The 25,566-nt window shown below is 33.6% G+C and overlaps 1 protein-coding gene across 1 annotated transcript; it reads right to left on the bottom strand.

Moving 5' to 3' along the window:
* Positions 1 to 11,916: 11,916 nt before the first annotated feature.
* Positions 11,917 to 13,451, bottom strand: LOC111883820 (F-box/LRR-repeat protein At4g29420-like). Its single transcript, XM_023880144.2, has 2 exons — positions 13,061 to 13,451; positions 11,917 to 12,782 (listed from the first exon to the last, which is right to left on the bottom strand). The coding sequence occupies exons 1-2, from the start codon at positions 13,449 to 13,451 to the stop codon at positions 11,917 to 11,919; spliced, it is 1,257 nt and encodes a 418-aa protein (XP_023735912.2).
* Between the last annotated feature and the right edge of the window lie 12,115 nt (positions 13,452 to 25,566).

The raw sequence follows: 25,566 nt of genomic DNA, 5'->3' as shown, positions 1-25,566 counted from the left end.
TGTTTTATTATTTTTTATGTGACATGTATTCTACATTTAAAAATAAAAATAAAGGGGGGGGGGGGGATTGTAGAAGACTTAGCCTCTTAGTATGACTTTTAATGAAGATTAGAACACTTTAGACAATCGGGATTAGAATGAGAAAAACATTAGTCATTATTTATGTATCATGACTATTTGGTACTTACATAGCTTCTCTATGGTTGTTTGACAAGGAATTCTAACTAACAAGCTGCCTAATACATTTGGAAATGTCTTCTTAAGGGGTCAACTTTTCGTATGATATGACTTTAATTCGTAAGGTATTTCTTTTGAAATTTTATACTTTTAGTGTATGAAATATGGATTGTTACACATACTAAAAGGACCAAAACTAAAATTTACTATTCACTCTAATCAATTAATTTGAATTTAATGCAACCAACAACAAGAATGTTGGTAGTGTAACTATTATGTCATTTAATGAATGGTTGACATTATGATGAGCATTTATTATGAAATTGGTTGGAAAGTAAGCACTTGTTAATTAGTTTTGCATTTTGTATTAACACAAAAGCACCTATTTTGGTAATTAACAAAATTTATATTGACTTGTATGTAAAATTCATACATGTAGAAATATATATTTCCCACAGAGTAAGGAAGATGAATTTGTTTTGACTAGATGTAAGAACTTTAGGAAAGAATATCTACCATAACTATGACATCCTTAATTTCACGGCCAGAAAATATCGATTTGTTTTTGTTTTATTTAAAAATCAGAGTATCACTTTGAAGAACAATTGTTGAATTGTTCCCAAAATATGATAAAGATATTATCAAAGCATTTCTGAAAAAGTGTATTTTAGTTATATTAAAAATGTTGGGATGTCATTAACAATACAATACATAAGCATAAATGGAAATAACACAGGCCTTACAAACATCTATTATTCTATTGTCTTATATTTCAGAAGTCTCTCATCTGATCATCACACCTATGCTCCTGTGCCACTACCTGTAATATAAGAAATTGAGTGGGTCAGGTTTGAGAGCCTGGTGAGCACATAGGGTTTTCAACCCAAAATAATTAAATTCTTTATTTTTATCAAATCATTCAACCCGATTACCCATTCCCGTTAACCTCACTTTATATCCCTATAGCATCTAATTTAAGGGACCTATCCTAATGATTATCTTCCGGATTGATCATAATGCTTAGGGGATTTCTCAGCAATATATGTTAGAAAGGAAACCATGAGGGGGATGGAGTATACCTAGCGAACACATAGTTCAAAAACACCCACAAGTTGCAAGCCTGCTAGCGTTCCACTTGACTGTCTAGAATAGTTCGTGGTCATCATCTATACTCCGCTAGATGACTACATCAACTTTAAAGTCAAGGCATCTCATCATCTATTTCATCATTCATCTTTCATCATCTATATCTTCTTTCATCTACCCATTTTTACCTAATATATTTTAAGGTATAAAATACATATATATACAGTTTAAATCAAGTAAAACATGTATAAATAGTTCATCTAGCATAGATATCTGGAACACCGATAAAATGCACATATAGCATGTAATTTATCTTAAATGCTTCATATCTATGTGTAAGATAAAAGTAACTATGCACTTACTTGTTAAAGTGATGATTTGAAATTCGGACAACGCTTCGCTTCTAGCAATTCTCTTTTCCTTGACAAAACCTTGTATCATTATCAGTAAGTCGTAGTCTAATATTTATTGTAAGTAATTATTAGTCTACATTCATCATTAATTCAAAGTCCACTTTAATATCTATCAAGTAAGCATCAACTAGACATGACAGTTGGGAGGCAGGATTGCTTCGACATATACTTTTCTAAAATCCAACAACCAAGCCAACATGACCATTCTAGACACCTCTCCAGTAAGTAGATCAATCAATACAACGAATTTGAATCATTGATAAATCCTAGTTATAGGTTCATAATAATGAAAATGAACTTAAACATAAGTTATACTTAAAGTACAGTAAGCGTAACTTAACTTACAGGTGGTTTAGTGAGAAACCGGACTCTATGCGGGTAAAAATTCTAAGCCAAAAGCTCTACTTCTCGGGGATTCCTGATGCCCCAGAGCTTCGCTACTAACACCTAGGAAGTGCTAGAGAAAAACATTAATAATTGGGGGGGGGGGGGGTTGGGGTTTGGGAGAGAGTTTGATAGACATATCTATGCGGGCAGAAATTCAAAGGTTTCTGACTTATGTTTGATTAAGTATATATAGCCATATCTACTATAATAATCAGTGAAAGTCACATAAAATCGATTAGCATCTCTTGTGGTTGATCTGAAGGGTCCACACACATCTGTATGTATGAGGTCAAACAAACCTTCACCTCTTTCACAAGACCCTGTGAATGGTGATTTTGTTATCTTTCCCAAAAGACAAGATTCACACATATCATCTGATTTCAGGTCAAATAATTCCAACACTCCATCCTTTTGGAGTTGGGCTATGCGTTTCTTGTTCATGTGTCTAAGACGACAATGCCACAAGCATGCCATGTCTACACTATTAGACAAGTCAATATTAAACTCACTATTTCCTAAGCTATCAACACAAGTCACTGTTTCTTACACACCATCACAAGGTAACGCTTCAAACACGAAAACACCATTCTTATAAACATAAATTAAACCATTCAAATATTTAAAAGAATATTTAAAACCTTGTCTGAACAATGCATGAAATGAAATAATGTTTTTCGTCATCTCAGAAAAATAACAAATATTCAATAAATCTAATCTAACATCGTTACTAAGCATAAGTTGATAAACTCCGATCTTGGTCACTGGTGAAGACTTCTTGTTTCCCATGATCAAGTTTATCCTTCCTCGCTCTATCTCCTCACTTTCTTTTAGCCCCAGCAAAGCAGAAAAGATGTGAAAACCACATCCTGTATCAAGGACCCATGAACGAGAAGATAATGAGTTATTAAAAGAAATAGTGTAAATATCTACCGAAGAGGGCTTCACTTTGCCATCTTTGACATCCTGCAGATATTTTGGGCATGTTCTCTTCCAGTGCCCTTTTTCATTGCAATAAAAGCAAACAACATCCTTTGGGTCAGAAACATAGGAATAGTAGCACTGGGCTTAGCCTTTGGGCCACTACTAGATGACCCAACTTGGACCTTTCCTCTTTTCCCCCATTCCCTGTCCAATAGCTAAGACAGGAGCACTCACAGGATTAGAGAATATACTTTTACGCTTCATTCCTGCTTCAGCTGTCTGTAACAAGTTGTGCAATTGGGTCAATGTCTGCTCAATATTGTTCAAATGGTACGTCAGGATGAATTGATAATCATAATCGGGTAACGAGTTTAAGACCATATAAATGGCCAATTCCTCATCAAAGTGAATGTTGAGCTTGACCAAACGCTCTATGTAGCGTTGCATTCTTTGCACATGAGAGACAATCGACCCCCTTTCTTTCATCTTGCAAGCCATGAGTGACTTGACTACTTCAAACTTTTCTTGACGAGCTCACTTATGGTTCTTTTCCATAAGGTCCTTGTTCATCTCAAAAGGCCAGTAGTCCATAAGGTGTGTTTTAAACTTTTTAAAACTTTAAGGGTTATCTTCAAATTTTCGAAAATTAAACTTTTAATTTAAATTTAATATAAACCAAATAACTAGATTTAATAATTATCTATTAATTAACCTTTAATTAATTTATTAAATCTTGTAAGGATTATATAATTAAAATAATCATTTAATTTAATCCTAATCCATATCCCTCTAGATTTCGAAAAATAGGGTATAGAATAATTTCCTTGTTTTTCTCAATTATCCAATTAGGTAACAATTATCCAAAAATAAGAAACCCTAAAAATACCATGTAAATTTAGAAATTCAAGGAAGGAGGCTAGGGTTTCCAAAACCCTAACCCAAATTTCGATTAGGGTTCATGCAGGCTAGGGTTTTTCGAAAAACCCTTTGAACCAAAAACCCTAAAAACGAAAATTGGCCTTTTAGGGTTTAATAACTTTAAACCCTAATTTGCAAATCAACTATTATAGAAACTCAATTTAAAACAAACAAATGGATCTGATACCACTGGTGGGATTTAGGTAAAATAAATAAACTAGAAAAACAATTCCTAAGTTCACATGCAACATACTTTGGATCTATGTTTTAACTATTGAAATATAACTTTGAATATTGAAAAACAAGAACCCTAAAGAGAGAGGCTATTTTCGAAATTAACCAATTAGGGTTAAAGAGTTACATACCTTTCAATTGTTATAGCAAACAATTGGTAATCCTTTTGATATTGATCTTCTTAGAAGCTTAGCACCAAAAATGTAATGCCTCTAATGGAGTCACACCCAAAAGCTAATAAGAAGGAAACTTAAAGGAGAGAGAGAGAGAGAGAGAGAGAGAGAGACAGACAGAGAGTAGGGTATGCAATTTTCGGCCCTAGGGTTTCTTCAAGGAAGGAGTGACCGATTTTAGGTGCCAGGAAGCTCCTTATATAGCTAAGGGATCTAGGGTTAATGGAAAACCCTAATGTTCCTTTGCTTGGGGCCTAAGCTTATCCAAAGGCCTTATCCAAGCCCCTTGGACGAAATCATTAGGGTTTCCCCTATAGATTTCGTCCACCCCCTTCCAAGGAGGATCTGGAACCTTCCACTCAACTATTTGATAATTGCAAACTAGTCCCTACACTTTATAATTAATACAGTTAACCCCAAAATTAATTCTAATTAATTTATGGCTAACTATTAATTAAACCTTATGATTTCTAATTAATATATTAATCTTTTAACATATTAATAAATCATTTGTATTAATTTATTAATCTTATAATAAATCAATATCTCTCCTTTAATAATTTCCTTGTCCAGTTGCTAGGTTTGAGGGCAACCCAAAAGGACTCTGCTGTTATCAATTCAAGTACATACCAATTATAGTTATGGGATTAGATACCTAATCCAACAATTTATGCCTGATTAATTTAAACTTTATCCCTTTACAGTTTGACTAGTGTTTATTATTGCCCCTTATACATTAACATTTATAAGAAAAATAACTTCATCTTAAATTTTTTGATTTTCATTCCAATGATTTGTGCTAAGATTTAGCATTAGCCGAAGAAATGTTGTACAAAATTCAGCAATATAAAATATTGTGATGTCTCCTTTACAAAGCCTTTTAACTTTCCTATTTGTTTTTCTAATTTATTGTAATAAACAATTATATGATACTAGTTTATAACCCGTGAGAACCACATTTATAAAATTAATTAAAGTTTCATAGTAAAAATAAAAATTATTAATCAATTATTTTAAATAAATTGTCAATTAAGAGATAATATTTTAGTTATATAAAATTATAATCGTTGATTTAAATAATTCATTAATGTTATTTTAATTTTTATTATAATTTTATTAATTTAATGTAATTGTAATGAAAAAATAATAAATTTTAAATGGAGAATCAATAGGTTGAGAAATGGCATGAAATAGAGAATCAATAAGTAGTTAGAACTTCAATTTTTTTTTTCATTTCTACATCTAAGGATGTGGTCGATTCAATATGTTTAGAATCATACATTATATGGCATTACATATACATGATAGTATATAGTGATAATTTGATCAAGTTTTGAAATATGTAAAATGTAGAGAATTTTTGGATTGCACAAATGCTTTGATATGAAATTGCATTAGAATGAGAAAATGTTTTGGAATGTGAAAGTTTTATCTCCTTATATTAATAAAAGAATAGTTTTTATGCCACTTGTTATTTTCTTATAATTTTTAATTTTCCTTTTCTTACTCTCTAAAAATGACACATATATCCTTTTCTATAATTTTACATTTTGATTTAAATTCTTCTAAATCCCTTAAAATTAACATTATTAATAGAGATTTTGAAATTCAAAATATTTGGTAATCTATTATTTGATCATTGATAGAAAGTAGTAATCAATTATAAATAATATCCTATTGAATTCATTATGTTTTTCTTTTCTTTTACATTTTTGTAAACATCTTTTTACAAATTTGTTCAAAATATTTTTATTACAATTATTATCTATGTTGTTTTAATTTATTAACCGTGTATTACACAAGTTATAACTTAGTATCTAATATGTATGTAACACAAGAGACAATTTCTTTTATGATTTTTTATGAGATATGTATTCTAGATTTTTAAAAAAGGAGTGGGGGGAGGGGTGGGGATTATAAAAGCCTTAGCCTCTTAGTATGACTTTTGATGAAGATTAGAACACTTGAGATACTGAGATTAGAATGAGAACAACATTAGTTATTATTTGTGTATTAAGATTATTTGGTACTTATATTGCTTCTCTATTGTTGTTTGACATGGAATTGTAACTCATAGAATATATAACGCTTTTGGAAATGTCTTTTTAAGCGGCCAAGTTGTCATATGATACGATTTTAAGTCGTAAGATATTTCTTTTTAAATTTTTTACTTATATGAAATATGGAGTGTTACACATACTAATATGACCAAAATTGATATTTACTTTTCACTTTAATCAATATACTTGCAATTAGAATTCAATGCAACCAACAACAAGAGTGTTGGTATTGTAACTATTATATCACTAGCAAATAACCCGTGGGAACAACAGTTATAAAATTAATCAAACTTTTATAGTAAAAACTCAAAATTATTAATAAGTTATTTTAAATAAATTATTAATTTAAGAGATATTTTTATTAGTTATTTGAAATTATAATCATTGATTCAAATAAATATATAAAACTAATTTTTAATATATATTACATATTTTTTATTTGTGAATTAATGAAAACAATAATTTAAATTTTAAAATTTAAAATAGAATCACATTAATGATAAGGTCTAACAAATTTAAAATGGAAAACTAATAGATTGACAAGTGGCAACAAATTAATTAAAATGTCTAATGTAATGACACATGGCAAAAGAGCTACTCTTTTATAAGCATAGAGATTTAATGAATGCTTGACTTTATGATGACCACTTAACATGAACTTTGTTGGAAAGTAAGTACGCGTTAAGTACTTTTTTTTTCCATTTTGTATTAGTGCAAAACCACCCCTTTTGGTGGATAAAAAAAATTATATTTGTTTGCATGTAAAATTTATACATGTAGAAATACATATTTCCCATAACACCGAGGAAGTTAGATGAACTAGTTTGAGTTGATGTAAGAAATTTAGGAAAGAATTTCTATGCTAACTCTTTGAACAAAATTGATATTGATAGCATTTTGTTATGTTTTTTACATGAAGGAATTTGAAATCTCATAAATCATATTTTGTTATGTTTTTGCTATATAGGCTTTGCTGTGTTTTCTTTTTTATGATTTCGTTGTCTATTAAAAATATCAACCATAAGATTTGATTAAAAAAATATATTGTTTTCTTACAAAGAACTAAAGTCGTTATATTTCAAAACAATGTTATTTGTTAAATAAGCTAATGATTTCATTAAGCAACTGATCCATATTATTTCATCTGTTAAACATTTTTTATCTCTTAATCTTGCCATTTAATATCTTAATATAAGTCACCAATGATCTTACCCGAGTTAGATACGAGAGACAGTTGTTGAGATATAACTGCATTACACATGTTTCATCCGATTTGATTGTAAAAGCAAGTTAAATAACGTAGTCATCGATCACCCTTGCACATGACGTGATTGTTAAATAGTAACATATATGCATATTTAGATACACTTGTTTTGAGTTCGTGTCACAACTTTAGGTAAGAATATCTATGGTAGCTATACTAATAATACTGTCATCGATTGGTATTTTCCTATGTTTTGCTATGAACAATTTCCATTTTCATAAATTATATTTTAATGGTTTTGTTATGTAGGATTTATGGTAATTATTTTCCGTAAGATTTTGTGTTTTGTATATTTTGACTCGACTGTATATTTAAAACATCAACCATATGATTTGGTTAAGAATTATATTGGTTTCTTATAACGAATTAGTGTAATATTTCAAATATTTTTATTTGTTCAAATAACTTAGGGACATGGCTTCATTAACCAGATGGGCCATACTATTTTTCAACCATCAAACATTCTTTAATCTCCTGAGCGTGCCATTTAATATCTTAATAGATGATGCCAATGATCTTGTCCAATTTATATACGAGAGGCAGTTATTGGGATGCAATTATATTATACATGTTATATTAAACTTGATTATAAAACATGATATATAATATAGTCGTCGGAAACCCTGTATATGAAATGATCAATAAACAATAACATATATGAATTTGTATGTACTCAGCAACATCTGTTTCATGGCTGTCGAGTTGCTCTCATTGCTCTTGGGTTGACTTTGGGGCTATCAGTTTGATTATTGTAAAGGTTTTATGTAACACCTGACCTATAGCTAATAGTTAATAATACAGGAGAAGGTGTATTACTAACGTAAGTTAAATTGGTTTTGAGCTCTATTCACCATGCTTCATAGTTATTTTGAACATAAGGGCATTTTTGTCACTTTTGATGAATACCATGAAATGCCAATGTTATATCTTGTAATTATGTTGGTACATATTATTTTAGTATTTGAGAGGTAAGTTTAGATCACTTAATGGTGTATTACTTGGTTATAAGGGTAAAGCAAGGAGTTTGGTTAAGTATAATAAACAAAATCAATAGAACTTGATGTGTCATGGTGAATTTATACGACGACTAAATGGTGAAGTACATTACTAAAATTGGACGATCTCAATAACACGACAGATAAAAGTGAGATTACGTGACAAGTTGTGTAGAAGTACAATGTTAAAATAGGAAAGCTTACACGACACCTTTGAAAGTATGATGCTAAAGTGGAAAAGAGGTAGAAGGAAATGTGTAAAAGTTAAATTACATGATGGCATCTAGTGATAATGTGACATGTAAAGGTCTGGTAACACGACATGTTGTGACAAACATCACAAACTAATTAAAAATGAGTGATTCAGTAATTTATCTTCACTTTCACATAGAAACTCCTTCCAAAGCTTCAGATGAGCTAAATCCAAGAGAGAAAGCTAGGTTCAACTAAATCTCAAGAGAATCAAGAATCCAACTCTATCATTAGGATCAAAGATATTATCCTCTTCTTTTTTGTTTAAACTTAGATGAGTTTTAATTGTAGAATTAAAAAGGGTGATGAAACCCTAGTTATTTGTGCTTTTATGGAAGGAAATTTTTAATGATATGTGTTAATAAGATCGATGATAATTCATGATGTTTTGGTTATATATCAAAATCATGGCCAATCTTTTAAATGAAAGAAAGATGAACACGAACCCTAATTTTGGAAACTACTTGTAAAGTGAATTTGAGCATGTATTTTGATGAATTAAGATATGTTGATGAAATATTCGTGGAGCATAATTGATTTTTTCCATGGAGTTTAGTTTTATGAATATGGTGTAAATATTAAAATTGAGTTACAATACTCACATAGATGAAATAGTGACTTAGATAAAGTTTAGCTTATGTCTTAATAAATTAAGACATAAGAACAACTAGTTCATGGAATGTAATTGGGTGGTACATAATTAGTGTTATGAACTTGATATAAATGTTGGATTAAGTTGTGAATCAGTAAGTTGTATCTTGATTTATAATACTTAAGAGTTATGAGATAAATTGACAGTTTTTGAAGTTGCAGAACCAAAGGTGAGAAAGAGGATTTAAGAGTTGAAGATTCTTAAATATAAACTATTACAAGGTAAGTAACTATATATTCTTTCCATTTTTATAGTTGGTAGTTAAGTATATTATTATGTGGATATAAATGAATTGTGGGGAGAACATCGACAAATTGCGGATAATGAAACCTAGTAGACTTCGTGGCGATGATACTATGGTTTAGGGGATGTTAATTTCCGAGGGTATTCTTTATGAATTTAATATTACGGGGGAAATATGACCGGGGTATGGTGGTAGCCTTTGTGGTTGTAATACCACCACTAGATTTACAAGTCAATGGTCACCTTAAAGCTTATAATATCAATGATTTGGAAACATGTGTGTAAGTATAACTTGAAAGTCATAATGTGAGTTGTTGTTGTTAATACCTTATTATTGTGATTGTTGTCATGTTTTTGTTATTTAAAGCTAAAGTTACTCACTAAGCTATTTTTTCTTATATGTTATTTGTTTATATGCCTTTTAGGTAACTAGTGACCCCTTATTGGCCGTTATGTAATGGTAAAGTCGTAACGGAGAGATAGACATTGTGGAGTAGACTATATACTTTTGCATTTTGATTGTAGAAACTTTGTAATATCCGGATCGATCCTTGGGTGTATTTTTATTGTATGTAACGATAACTACATGTACTTTGTCAAGTTAATATTAAAGTAAAACAACTGTTTGTAATATTTAAAGTGAAAAAAATTGTGGATGCTCTTAGTATAAGGAAAAACAGAAATAATATAATCCGCATACGCATAGGCATCCAAATATGATCTTATTTAAAAAGTATTCATAAAACATAAATATATAATACCATAACAAGAGCTTTCCAAAAGATACCACAACCATAAAAGTTTTAACTATGAGACACTTAATTCAACTATTATAAAACCCACTTAATTCCATGGAGACCCATGGGTCCTGCTGAAGCTACTTCCCTTCATCTCTTCATCGATCATGTCTTCCAAATGATCATTGATCCCATCTTTATTCTTTACTCAATCTTCCCTTCAAAATTATTTTTCCAAAACACCCAATATTGCTTTCCTTAACCCCCATGAATGTGTACATTTGATCTGTCTTACCTTCACCCTTCTACAAATCTTTTTATGTTTTCAGTTTCTTTTCATCATATGGAATCTGATTGTAATGTTTTCTTTTTCTATCAAAACTATTTATGAGCTTGCGCTTAAACTTCAAATGACTTTTGATCCATATAAATTGACTTCTATGATTTAAGTTAAAGTTTGACTTTGAAGCAGTCAATCAATATGTGTTCAGAAATTGGTGTAAGTTTGGTCATTATATGGTAAATTGTAATAAGATATAAGAAACATGGTAGTATTTTGGAAAGTATATACGATTAGCTTAAAATTTGGGGTGACACAATGAAAATTGAATGCGTATTTATGATATCATAGGAAAGAAATGTATATATAGCGTTTATAATTTTTATTTAGAAATTAATAAAATAAATTAATTAATCTCATTTAATACAAAACAACCATAAAATGACATGTGAAATTAATTTTTAAAAAAACCACAAAATTACATGTGACAAAACTCTTAAAAATTTGACAAGTGGAAAAAAAACCTTAGGAAGTTTAATTTAATTATCTATAAAGTAATTTAATTGTCTATAAAGTAATATGAGATTACAATCTCCACCATAATTTTTTTTATTGAATTTAAGAAAGAAAAAACCGGAATCGTAGATAAATAAAGCATTAACCGCAATGTGAATAAACGTTAGTATAAGGAAAAACATAACAAATATAATCCGCATACGCATAGGCATCCAAATATGATCTTATTTAAACAGTATTCATAAAAATATAAATTTATAATACCATAACAAGAGCATTCCAAAAGATACCACAACCATAAAAGTTTTAACTATAAGACAATTCAACTATTATAAAAGCCACTTAATTCCATGGAGACCCATGGGTGCTGCTGAAGCTACTTCCCTTCATCTCTTCCTCGATCATGTCTTCCAATTGATCATTGATCCCATCTTTATTCTTTACTCAATCTTTCCTTCAAAATTATTTCCCCAAAACACCCAATATTGCTTTCCTAAACCCCCATGAATGTGTACATTTGATCCGTCTTACCTTCACTCTTCTACAAATCTTTTTATGTTTTCTGTTTCTTTTGATCATATGGAATCTGATCCTTCCTCGAACGTTTCTTAAAGTAATTGCTCTCCAGTCATCCAATAATCTTCCCTTCCTTCCTCCCAAATCCCCCATGTCCACTTCACTTCTGGCCATTCAGCCGTGCACCTAGTGATGAAACGTTTTGATATATTAGAAGCAACACTACGGTGGATGAGTAAAGAGATTTCTACACAGTTGAAGCATTCTTCTAACACGCAATCAACCAAGGCGAAAGTCATCAAAGGATCAACCACCGACAAATACCCACAAAATCTTTTCACACCTTTAAGCCCAATGTTGCCACACCACACCTCAAATTCTGACCAAACCCTTGGTTTAAAACACAAAGAAGTTATGTTCGGGAAAGTGCAGAGTAAATCCTCTAGGGTAAATTTGGAATTTCCACCTGCTCTTATATCTAAGGTCAGCGTTTCTACTGTTTCCATGCGAAACTTACGAATTACGGAGTAAATGTTTGAACTCTCGAGTTGTACAATTTTCAAATTCTCAAATTTTTTGACTGCAAACGCGTTCAAGTGATCAACTGCAAGATGCAAGTTGTAGCACAAAGGAGCTTCAATATAAAGAGCAGCCGGACTTCTACACTCGAGTCTGAGTGTGATGAGATTCGGTGTGATTATACATATATATGATGGTGAATCTGTTACAATCCAATGGCAGGTTTTCAGGTTGAGGAGGTGGATCATCGGCATTTTGAGACCTCTAACATCTATCAAGTTAAGAACTTGAAGATTTGGGAAACTCGTATTAAACTCGGTTAGATTTTTGTCATCTAATCTTATGAGTTCAAGTGTTAAACTTGTTAGCATCGGCATGACGTTCATGTTTTGTACAGCCAGCCATGCGTTCTTCAGCTCTAATTCAATAAGATTTTGACCTGCAACAACAAAAACAACCGAGTTAAAGCATCAAGACCTTAATATGATTAAATATCATTTATTACCAATAAATATCGATCATTAATAAACCCTAATCAAAGATAGTTGACCACAATTTAAAAAAAAAAAAAAAAAAATAACTAGTTGATATCAACCAGAATAATATCGATCCTGGCAAACCATTTACATTTTCCGACAGTAAACAATTTCCGTAATTTCAGAATAGAGCTACATGTAGAATATAAAATTGGAGAATTTCAGCATATAACCAACTTACAGTGCGCAGAGATCAGTGACAAAACTTCTGATCGACGCGTACTCGACTGAACCCAAAAATCTGATAGTGAAAGCAATTTCAAAGCTCCAGAAACCCTAGGGAGCCACTCCTTAACGAAGCCCCCATCGGTGATGTGCAGATCATCGCCATCATCTTCAACGTCAGCGTTCAACACATCTGGGGGTGGATTCTCGACGCCAATACGCACAGATTCCAGTGCACTTAAGTTTGATACAAGATTTAGAAAAACTCTCTTGAGAGAGGGAGTAAATTGGGAAGAATTTGAAGAACTCGAAACTCTGGACCTTGATTCCAGGTACCATTTCAATCGCCATTGCAGGTTTATAAATTTAAGGCCTGGATATGCAGAATTGAAAGTCTTACTCGCCATACGGCAGCATGCTACCGCTGCCGAGTCGTCGAGTCGACTCAGTATTTCGAGTGCTAGAGATTCAGGAAGGTTGTCCATGCAAGCGGTGAAAGATCTACAAATGAAAATTGTCTACTTGATGAGTTGATGATAGAGATATTTATGCCTGATTAATTTACACTTTACCCTTTTATAGTTTGACTATTGTTTATTATTGGTCCTTACACATTAGCATTTATAAAAAACAACTTCAGTTTAAATTTTGTGATTTACATTCCAATGATTTTTGCTAAGATTTACCATTAACCAAAAAAATACAATACAAAAGTCAGCAATTTAAAATATTGTGATGTCTCCTTTAAAAAGCCTTTTAAGATTCCTACTTGTTATTCTAAGTTCTTGTAATAGACAATTATATAGGAAAAATTCATATCAAAGAAATGTGTTATCATGTTTTTATTTTTATCAAGTATTTGGTACTTCCTTTTTTTTTTGTTTTATTTTTGTTTTTTATTTTTATTTTTTTTAAATTTCTACATCTAAGAATGTGGTCGATTCAATATATTTAGAATCATGCGTTATATGACATTACCTATACATGAAAGTATATATTGATAATTTGAGCAATTTTTGAAATTTGAAATATATAAAATGTGGAGAAATTTTGGAATGTACAAATGCTTTGACATGAAAGCGCATATGAATGAGCGGCATTTTATTATTTAGTAAGAAGGATTAGTCTTGCCATGAGGCGTATCCAAATAGAAGAATGCTTTTTGAAGTGCAAAGTAATATGAAAACAAAATGTTTTGAATGTGAAAGTTTTATATCTAATATGTATGTAACACACGAGACAATTTGTTTTATGATTTTTTTATGTGACATGTTTTCTACATTTACAAATAAAAATCGGTGTGGGGGGGGGGGGGGGGGGGAGGGGGGAGGGTTATAAAAGACTTAGCCTCTTAGTATGACTTTTAATGAAGATTAGAACACTTTACATAACTAGGATTAGAATGAGAAAAACATTAGCTATTATTTATGTACCATGACTATTTGGTACTTATATAGCTTCTCTATGGTTGTTTGACATGGAATTGTAACTCACAAGATATCTAATACATTTGGAAATATCTTTTTAAGGGGTCAACTTTTCATGTGATATGCCTTTAATTCGTAAGGTATTTCTTTTGAAATTTTATACTTTTAGTGTATGAAATATGGATTGTTACACATACTAAAAGGAACAAAATAAAAATTTACTATTCATTCTAATCAATTAATTTGAATTTAGTGCAACCAACTACAAGAATGTTGGTAGTGTAACTATTATGTCATTTAATGAATGGTTGATATTATGATGAGCATTTATTATGAAATTGGTTGGAAAGTAAGTACTTGTTAAGTAGTTTTGCATTTGGTATTAAAACAAAAGCACCTCTTTTGGTGGATAACAAAATTTATATTTACTTGTATGTAAAATTCATACATGTAGAAATACATATTTCCCACTGAGGAAGTGAGACGAATTAGTTTTGACTTGATGTAAGAACTTTAGGAAAGAGTATCTACCATAACTATGACATCCTTAATTTCACGGCCAGAAAATATCGATTTGTTTATTTTTTATTTAAAAATTAGAGTATCATTTTGAAGAACAATTGCGGAATTTGTTCCCAAAATATGATAAAGATATTATCAAAGCATTTCCGAAAAAATGTATTTGAATTATATTAAAAACGTTGGGATGTCATCGCTAATACAATACATAAGCATAAATGGAAATAACAAAGGCCTTAAAAACATCTATTATTCTACATGCCTATATTTTATAAATCTCTCATCTGATCATCACATGTGTGCTCCTGTGCCACTACCTGTAATATAAGAAATTGAGTGGGTCAGGCTTGAGAGCCTGGTGAGCATATAGGGTTCTCAACCCAAAATCATTAAATTCTTTATTTTTATCCAATCATTCAACCCGATTACATATTCCCGTATCCTCACTTTATATTCCTATAGCATCTAATTTAAGGGACCTATCCTAATGATTATCTTCGGGATTGATGATAACGCTTAGGGGATTTCTCATCAATATATGTTAGTAAGGCCTTAAAAACATCTATTATTCTACTTGCCTATAATTCGTAAGGTATTTCTTTTGAAATTTTATACTTTTAGTGTATGAAATATGGATTGTTACACATACTAAAAGGAACAAAATAAAAATTTACTATTCATTCTAATCAATTAATTTGAATTTAGTGCAACCAACTACAAGAATGTTGGTAGTGTAACTATTATGTCATTTAATGAATGGTTGACATTATGATGAGCATTTATTATGAAATTGGTTGGAAAGTAAGTACTTGTTAAGTAGTTTTGCATTTTGTATTAACACAAACACACCTCTTTTGGTGGATAACAAAATTTATATTTACTTGTATGTAAAATTCATACATGTAGAAATACATATTTCCCACAGAGGAAGTGAGACGAATTAGTTTTGACTTGATGATTCGAAATTTGGACAACGCTTCGCTTCTAGCAATTCTCTTTTCCTTGACGAAACCTAGTATCATTATCAATAAGTCTTAGTCTAATATTTATTGTAAGTAATTATTAGTCTAGATTCATCATTATTCAAAGTCCACTTTAACATCTATCAAGTAAGGATCAGCCAGATATGATAGTTGGGAGGCAGGATCACTTTGGCATATACCTTTCTAAAATCCAACAACCAAGTCAACATGACCATTCTAGACACCTCTCCCATAAGTAGATCAATAAATATAACGACTTTGAATCATTGATAAATGTTGTTTATAGGTTCATAATAATGATAATGAACTTAAACATAAGTTATATTTAAAGTATAGTTAGCGTAACTTAACTTATAGGTAGTTTAGTGAGAAACCGGACTCTATGCATGCAGAAATTCTAAGCCGAAAGATCTACTTCTCGGGGATTTCTGATGCCCCGGAGCTTCGCTACTAACACCTAGGAAGTGCTAGAGAAAAACATTGATAATTGGGGGGGGGGGGGGGGTTGGGGGAGAGTTCGATAGACATATCTATGCAGGCATAAATTCAAAGATTTCTGACTTATGTTTGATTATGTATATATAGCCATATCTACTATAATCATCAGTGAAAGTCACATAAAATCGATTAGCATCTCTTATGATTGATCAGAAGGGTCCACACACATCAATATGTATGAGGTCCAACAAACCTTTACCTCTTTCACACGACCCTGTGAATGGTGATTTTGGTATCGTTCCCAAAAGACAAGATTCACACATATTATCTGATTTCAGGTCAAATGATTCAAACGCTCCATACTTTTGGAGTTGAACTATGCGTTTCTTGTTAATGTGTCAAAGACAACAATGCCACAAGAATGCCTTGTCTACACTATTAGACAAGTCAATATTAAACACACTATTTCAAAAGCTACCAACATACGTCACTGTTTCATACACACCATCACAAGGTATAGCTTCAAACATGAAACCACCATTCTTATTAACATAAATTGAACCATTCAAATCATTAAAAGAATATTTAAAACCTTGTCTGAACAATGCATGAAATGAAATAATGTTTTTCGTCATCTCAGACAAATAGCAACAATTCAATAAATCTAATCTAATATCATTACTAAGCAAAAGTTGATAAACTCCGATCTTGGTCACTGGTGAAGAATTCTTGTTTCCCATGATCAATTTTATCCTTCCTCGCTCTATCTCCTCACTTTCTTTTAGCCCCTGCAAATCAAAAAAGATGTGAAAACCACACGTTGTATCAAGGACTCATGAACGAGAAGATAATGAGGTATTAGAAAAAATAGTGTAAATACTTGCCGAGGATGGCTTCACTTTTCCATCTTTGATATCCTGCAGATATTTTGGGCAGGCTCTCTTCCAATGCCCCTTTTCATTGCAATAAAAACAAACAACATCCTTTGGATCAAAAACATGGGGAACGGTAGCAATGGGCTTAGCCTTTGGGCCACTGCTAGATGACCCAACTTGGACCTTTCCCTTCAAGTTTCGCTTAGGAGGACCTTTCCTCTTTTTCCCCTTTCCCTGTGCAATAGCTAAGACAGGAGTACTCATAGGAGTGGAGGAGATACTTTTACCCTTCATTACTGCTTCAACCGTCTACAATAAGCTGTGCAATTGGGCCAATGTCTGCTCAATATTGTTCAAATGGTACGTCAGGATGAATTGACCATAACAATCAGGTAACGAGTTCAAGACCATATCAATGGCCAATTCCTCATCAAAGTGAATGTTGAGCTTAACCAAACGCTATATGTAGCGTTGCATTATTTGCACATGAGAGACAACCGACTCCATTTCATTCATCTTGCAAGCCATGAGTGACTTGACTACTTCAAACTTTTCTTGACGAGCTCGCTTATGGTACTTTTCCATAAGTTCCTTGTTCATCTTAAAAGGCCAGTAGTCCTCATAGTACCTCTGCAGTTCTGGGGACATGGTTGCGACCATGATGCATGCCACTTTGGTAGCATCATCATAGTGCTTCTTTTAGGCAACATATTCTTCGGGAGTGGCTTTGGACTCATCAAGCTCTTTGAGCTCTTTTTCATGGACATATTCCTTGTCCTCAAATTGAAGCGCCATCTTGATGTTACGCATCCAATTGTTATAGTTAGAACCATCAATAGCGACTTTGGAGGAAATGTTGAGTAAAGAGAAGTTGTGGTTGGAGGATGATGAAGCAGAAGTGTTTCCAGGAGTAGACATCTGAAAAGAAAGATAGTTTTTGTTAGATTTCAAGAAACCTTAAAATAGCAACCCAAAAATACAATATCAAGATGTAACATCCCAAAAATACAGGACAAACATTTCATCTTTAAATAGGTTATTATAAAACCAATAGTATAATAAAACATCCATAATATCGTGTCTTGTCAAAAAAAAAGCAGAAATAATCATAACATGTTGTCATAAAATAGTATCAGAGTGTAATCCCAAAGATCTCATGTGCAGAAAACCATAGTGTGATGCGCTACGATCGAGCCGACTCCTTTCCTTTGAAAACGAAGTACCTTAAACCAAAACTAAAAACCGTAAGCACAAAGCTTAGTGAGTTTCCCCATCATACCACATACCATACAAACACATAACATACATATTGTCACGCATATCTGGGTGCCCGACCTACACCTTCGGTCCTCTCTACCGGATACTGGCTAGCATATCTGGGTGCTAGCCTCTCCTTCGCTCCTCTCGACCTGATACTGGCTAGCATATTTGGGTGCTGGCATCCCCTTCGGTCCTCTCGGCCGGATAGTGGCTAGAATATCTGGGTGCCGGCCTCCCCTTCGGTCCTCTCGACCGGATACTAGCTAGCATATCTAGGTGTTGTCCTCCCCTTCGGTCCTCTCAACCGGATACTTGCTAGCATATCTGGGTGCTGGCCTCCCCTTCAATCCTCTCGACCGGATACCAGGGACTATTTCACCCCTCTACTACTACCACATAACATGTATCACATAATCATATTCTATCTAGCATGACTGGGTATGACTACCCTTCTTCGGCCATATCGACTGGTAGTCTTGGGGACTATCTCCCCTACTACTACTAGCATATAACATCACATCATACTAGTAGCAAACCTAGATGAATATCACAAAGACAGTCATCTAACATACAACTCCCACTGGTGGGCCGGAATTGGTGCTTTAGACCCACTTCTACTGCAAGGTAACTCACGTCACACTGCTGAAGTTCCCTAGACATAATCCCACACTGCTGAGGTCTCACAGGCTCAACCCCAACTATTGGATGATAGATTCTCGAACTGTCAACACCAAAACAACACCCAATTAATAATTTGGGTCCCAACACATAACCATAATACATACTTGGATAATTACTACATTACCCCAGGCTTGGCTTATTTAAGCCCAAGGCCTAATCTATAGGCCCAAAGCCAACTAGGAATCAAAGCCCATCATATGGCCCAATTTTCCAAATTGGGCCCAAACCTTTATAAGGTCTTACCATAAGGCCCAACTAAAATTCCAGTCCAACATTTGGTATCTCTAATAGCCCAATATCATATAACCATTAAGGCCCAAACTATGGCCCAATTTTCCAAAGTAAGCCAAAACCCCTTACATGGGCCTTACCCTAGGCCCATTAACAATCAAATCATCAAGGCCCAATGGAAAGGCCTAATAATAAACCCAAGTGAAATTAGGGATTCCCATAAAATGATGATTAGGGTTATGTTTCCTACTTAACCCATTAAGGACTTAATCCTCTAAGGAATTAATCCATTAAGTCCAATATTGCTTAGATTAATCCTTGCCAATGATTATTATTTAATATCTCAAGTTATTAAATAATTCCCGTGTGTCCTGATTAATTCCCCAAATTAGGGTTTTCCAATCCAAATATTAGCTCATTTATCAATTTGTTGGGCTTTTAGGTCAATTAGGGCTTTCTTGGGCCTATTAGGCCCACTAGAGTATCATTAAGCCCATTAGTGTTTTATTGGGTCAATTAGGGTCCATTAAGCTTCATTGGGCCCATTTGGGCTTATAAGGCCCACTAAGGTTTCAAGTACCCCAAACAAATCGATCACAGCGAGGCAAAACACACCGCCACCCGAAACAGCGGCCGGTGGCGGCAGGAGTCGGTAGCCACCACCCTAAGGTGGTGGTTTTCAATTCCTTTCATTATTCAAATTTTATATTACATTTTACAAGGCTAATAATAAATATAAACACACGTAATCACTAAGGCACATGGCGGTTCATGGCGACAGCCACTGTGCTTGGCTGCCATGGTGGTTTCCGGCCAGAAAAGCACACCCTCACTTGTTCAGCAATCCAAAACACGCAACTCTTGAGTTTAACACAAGAAAGAAACACACCCAACAAGATTCTTGTGGTAGTAGGCGGCGGCAAGATAACGAACACACACACCCCTCTCGAGGTCTGAAGGCAGCCACACAGCTGGTGGCGTTTACTGAATGGCAATAGAAACACTCTTGACCGACGGCGGCAGGCGATTGGCTGATAATAATGGCTGGATCGAGTTTAGACCAGTCAGAAAATGGATGAGGTCGGGTGATTCCTTGGCGGCCACTAGCTGGTCACAGAACTGACCAGATGGGTGGTGATGGCTTCCCTTGGCGGCAGCGACGATCACAACCTTTATTTCGATGTTCCTTGCTCCTACTTAGGTCATCAGTGGATCTCTCGGTCGATAGGATGGGGCACGACGGTTAGCTTCGGTGGTTTGGGTCCTCGTTGTTGGTGGTTGATCGAAAACAACATGGTAGCGGCGCCGATGGGGAGATATGAGAGTGGAGAGCTGATGGATGATGAATATGTGGAGGGTTAGGGTTAGGGTTTAAAAGATTGAAAGGCTGTATACCTGACTCATATGAAACATCTTCCCATATTGACACAACCGACCCCTCCTCCTCCCTTTCCTTACAAAACGAGTCCTAATTTTACCCTTTTAGCCCTCAATATTATAATTATTTACAATTCAGGTTCAATATTTACTAAACAGCTCCTTAGCCCCCAAAATCACTTCAAATGAAGTCCAAGAAGTTACCATTTAGTCCCTACCTTCATAAATATTTATGAATTTGATCCGAAACTTACACTTTTAGCCCTCGACTTCTAAAATTGTGACAATCAACTCCTCGAGACCAACACATTGCTAAACAATTATTGATTTTAGGGCTACGAGTCATTAATTAATTAATTAATTAATTTAATAAATAAACGTGGTGTTACATAAGGGTAGGATCCAACTATGATGATTCACAACTTAGAAATGGGATGCCGAGATCCAAGTGTAAATTTCATAAAGGTAGGTGAATGACGATTCACCAAATCCACCATAAGACGAAACAAACGAAGTGAAATTCCTAATTTTCTTTTTAGATACATTGAACTATTCAATGACATGTTTTAATCTCGGATTATGCTCTTCTATTTGTGACTGGGATACTGAGGATCACAACCAAGATGTGAATAACCATGCAAATGTGATTGGTAACCTAATTGTCTTTATCATTAACTATTGATGTGCCGGTAAACCACAAACGCTCCATCAAAATGATAATTATGAGATACCCATTACTACTCTTTATTAATGCCTATTAGTGTGCTGGTTAACCACACACGCTCCACTAACGGCCAATAAAGCATAATGTGCAATTTCATGGACTAGCATACTTTTCACATTTTTCTAAAGTAACTAGAGTTGGGATTTTGTAAAATAATGTTCTAGTATTCTCTTAATAACATTATACTTTTAATGATATTTAGTTGCGCTATCAAATCCGTTTTGCTAACGACACCCATTCAACTATCATTTTATAGCCAGTTTCCTTATACCCTGCTTATAGAATAGTTTCGTGAATGAGGCATACTAGTGATTTGACTGACCATATTCTTATACATATATAATATTTAACTTTTAATTATAATACATATATAAGGTGTGTTTTAAACTTTTTATAACCTTGGGGTTTATCTTAAAATTTTTGAAAATTAAACTTTTAATTTAAATTTAAAATAAACCAAATAAGTTGTGACATCTCCAATTTCATGGCCAGAAAAGACCGATTTGTTTATGCTTTGTTTTATAAATTAGAGTATTCGTTTAAAGAAAATGGTTTCGGAATTTGTTCCCAAAACAAAATATGATAAGAATTTATCAAAGCATTTCTTAAAAGAAATGTATTTTCATTAAATAACAAAATCTCAGGATGTCATCTTATGATACAGACCAAAAACATAAACAATATAAAATAGACCTTACAACAGTTATTTATAACTATTGATCTATAATCCAAAATCTCTCATCAAGTCCACCAACTTTACTCTTGTGCCATTACCTGTAATGCAAAGAAAACTAATTGGTCAGGCTTGGGAGCCTCGTGAGCATATAGGGTTTTCAACCTACAATATTATATCTTATATATATATATATATATATATATATATATATATATATATATATATATATATATATATATATATATATTCAATCATCAAACGATCATTCCGATTACCCATCCCATTATCTTCCTTACTCTTAAGGGCCTACCCTAAGAGTCATCTATTCATTCACTCCGTATTAGTCACTAAGACAATAGTTGCCATGGTTATTTATTAGGCACTAAGACAATAGCTGTCAAGGTTCTTTCGTAAAGCACTAATTCCATAGCTGCTATGGTTCATTCATCGGGTACTAAATCCATAGCTACCAGTGTAGGTACTAAGTCCATAGCTACCAACGTTTATCTAACAGGTACTAAGTCCATAGCTATCATCGTCTATCTAACAGTACTAAATCCATATCTACCAACATTCGTCTATACGGTACTAAATCCATAGCTACCAAGGTTCATGTATATACAGTACTAAATCAATAGCTACTGAGGCTTATCTTTACAGTACTAAATCCAGAGCTATCGAGGTTTATCTTTCGTCTCATCCTCACACTCATCCTTCATCACACACCAACTATTTCGTCTACCCATGTTCTACCCAACATATTTGTAGAGATAAAACACATATACGGTTTAACTCATTTAAAACCTATATAAAACTTCAATTCCATGCCCATCTCAAATAGTAAAATAATATATAAACACATAGCACATATTTCATAGAAAATACTTCATATTTATGTGGTAGAAGAAATTAACTACACACTCACCCAAACATATACATAATACATTCAAACAATAATTGTATTATACCCGTGTTTATGAAAGGGACTATGAACCCACACATATAAACAACTTTAGATTATACACATAGCACGTATTTCATAGCAAATACTTAATATTTATGTGTTAGAAGAAAGTGAGCACACACTCACTTGATCAGAAGATGATCGGACAGCACTACGGCTTGTAGAAGTAGTATTCTTCGGTAGATTTGAAAGATCTTCACAAAAACTGGGCTTCTCGCGAGCAGAGCTTCGGCTCAGGAATCTCACATCTCGGGATCTTCGGGATTCGGGAATTGATTTGGGTCTCGGGATGAAACCGGTGCTTCGGGGGTACTTTAGGATGACTATAGAGGGTATCGGGAGTGAGAGAGAGGAGTTGGATCAACCCAAACTCGGCTGGCCCTTTAAATCTATTTATAGGGCAAAATTTGCTCTTGCCACATAGTGCTATGGTTTACCATGTCGTGGTGGATTGGTCGTCACTGCATGCGTCATTGCAAGTGGGTCTGACAGACTCCAGAGCTCCTGCCACGTCGTCGCACTTCTACCATGTCGTGGTGGCTGATAGTTTTGGGGTTTTACGCCCCGAACTTCAGAAATTCATAACTTTCGCATACGAACTCCGTTTTCGACGTTCTTTATATCGACCTGTAGGTAATAATATGATCTACAACTATCATTTAGACTCCGTTGGCTAATTTTGAATTTATTTTTAATATACTATAAATATATTACTTTTATAGTATTTTTAGTAGGCTGGGACAATTAAACTCCGTTATAAATTCATAACTTCTTCATCTGACGTCCGTGTCCGGCTATCTTTCTGTCATTTCACTACTATAGATGAGATCTTCGATTCTTGTTTAGATTGTTTCAGCTAAAAGTCAGTGGATCTCAAATCGAGGATTCTGGCTGCGTACTACTAAGTCGAAACTTCGGAAAAATCATAACTTCCTCATACGAAGTCAGATTTGGGCGTTATTTTGATGCACACATTCGGTTTAACGTATTCTATGAGTTTTGTTTAGATCGCTAAGGCTAAATATTGCTCTAACGTAAATTCACTTTTTACGTCATTCAGCGTCGTGTCGGTTCTGTCGCGAAACTTCGACGGGTCATAACTTCTTCGTTATAACTCGGATTTCATTGTTGTATATATGCACGGAATCGTTGTAACATATACTAAAACTTAGTTAAGATTACTCCTTCTAAATAATATTCCATCAAAAAAGTCATTTTTGACGCTGATCGTCTCTAAATTGACTAGCCTGGATCTACGGGCGTTACAATTATCTCCCCCTTAGGATGATTACGTCCCGGAATCATCAACGAAATAAGGCTTGTATAATGATTCCATACGCTATCTCATCATCCTAGGTAATAACCGTAACTTCTATGTTTCCTTGAAAGAGTATCTAACTCTAGGGCTTCTCGACCACAGACGATGCTCAATCATGTATCTGCTTTTCGTACTATGTTGGACTTTCAATCATAACCTTTGAGTGATCAAATAAGTCCTTATTGTGGACTCCTTCTTCTTCTTAGGATAAATTCTTTCATTTATCTATTGTAACAGACCGTCGAGTCCTAACGACCTTTCATCGTAGTCAGACTCAATTTGATATGATCACTAGGGTCGGAATAACAACCATCTTCTTAGTCACTACTGAAACAATGGTAACGACATACTTGAATAAAACGAGATCAATCACTAGCTTCTTGGTAACCTTGTGACTCTCCCTGATCCAAGTGCGAGTCACGTGCTTCCGTTAGTATATGCATCTACTACCTTTCACACCTACTCATACTAGTCCCAAGTATTGTCCTGCAGTCAACCAAATCACCATATAAGAAAATCACGAAACAATTTAACACATACGAATGTGTCCAAATAATCATAAAAATTTCCCTAGACTCTAGTAGGACTTTTTCATTGCGCATCTTCAATCATCAATTCTACTTCAACTCGGCCCGTGATGGAAATTCCTGACGATGGGTCAACTTCAAGAATTACACTAATCGTTCCATCATCCTGCCAATCGAAGGTGTACCCCAGAAGTACCGCACTCCCCTAAACATATTGTTATTTTATAAGACATAATTTAAAGGCGAGATACTACTGTTACAATATCTTCTGATAGGTGTCATCCACTATCATAAGCCTTTTCATCTCCTCCATTTACTCAATTCCCTACGAGTCTTCACCATGACCTCTTGTACATCCAAACAGACATTTGTACTCGGCCCGTGATGGAAATTCCAGACGATGGGACAACTTCAAGAATTACACTAATCGTTCCATCATCCTGCCAATCGAATGTGTACCCCAGAAGTACCGCACTCCCCTAAACATACTGTTATTTTATAAGACATACTCTAAAGGCGAGA

The sequence above is a fragment of the Lactuca sativa genome, chromosome 7 (assembly GCF_002870075.4).
Source record: "Lactuca sativa cultivar Salinas chromosome 7, Lsat_Salinas_v11, whole genome shotgun sequence".
Taxonomy (NCBI): domain Eukaryota; kingdom Viridiplantae; phylum Streptophyta; class Magnoliopsida; order Asterales; family Asteraceae; genus Lactuca; species Lactuca sativa.
The sequence above is the reverse complement of the archived record's forward strand: the minus strand, read 5'-3'. Positions and strand labels throughout refer to the sequence as shown.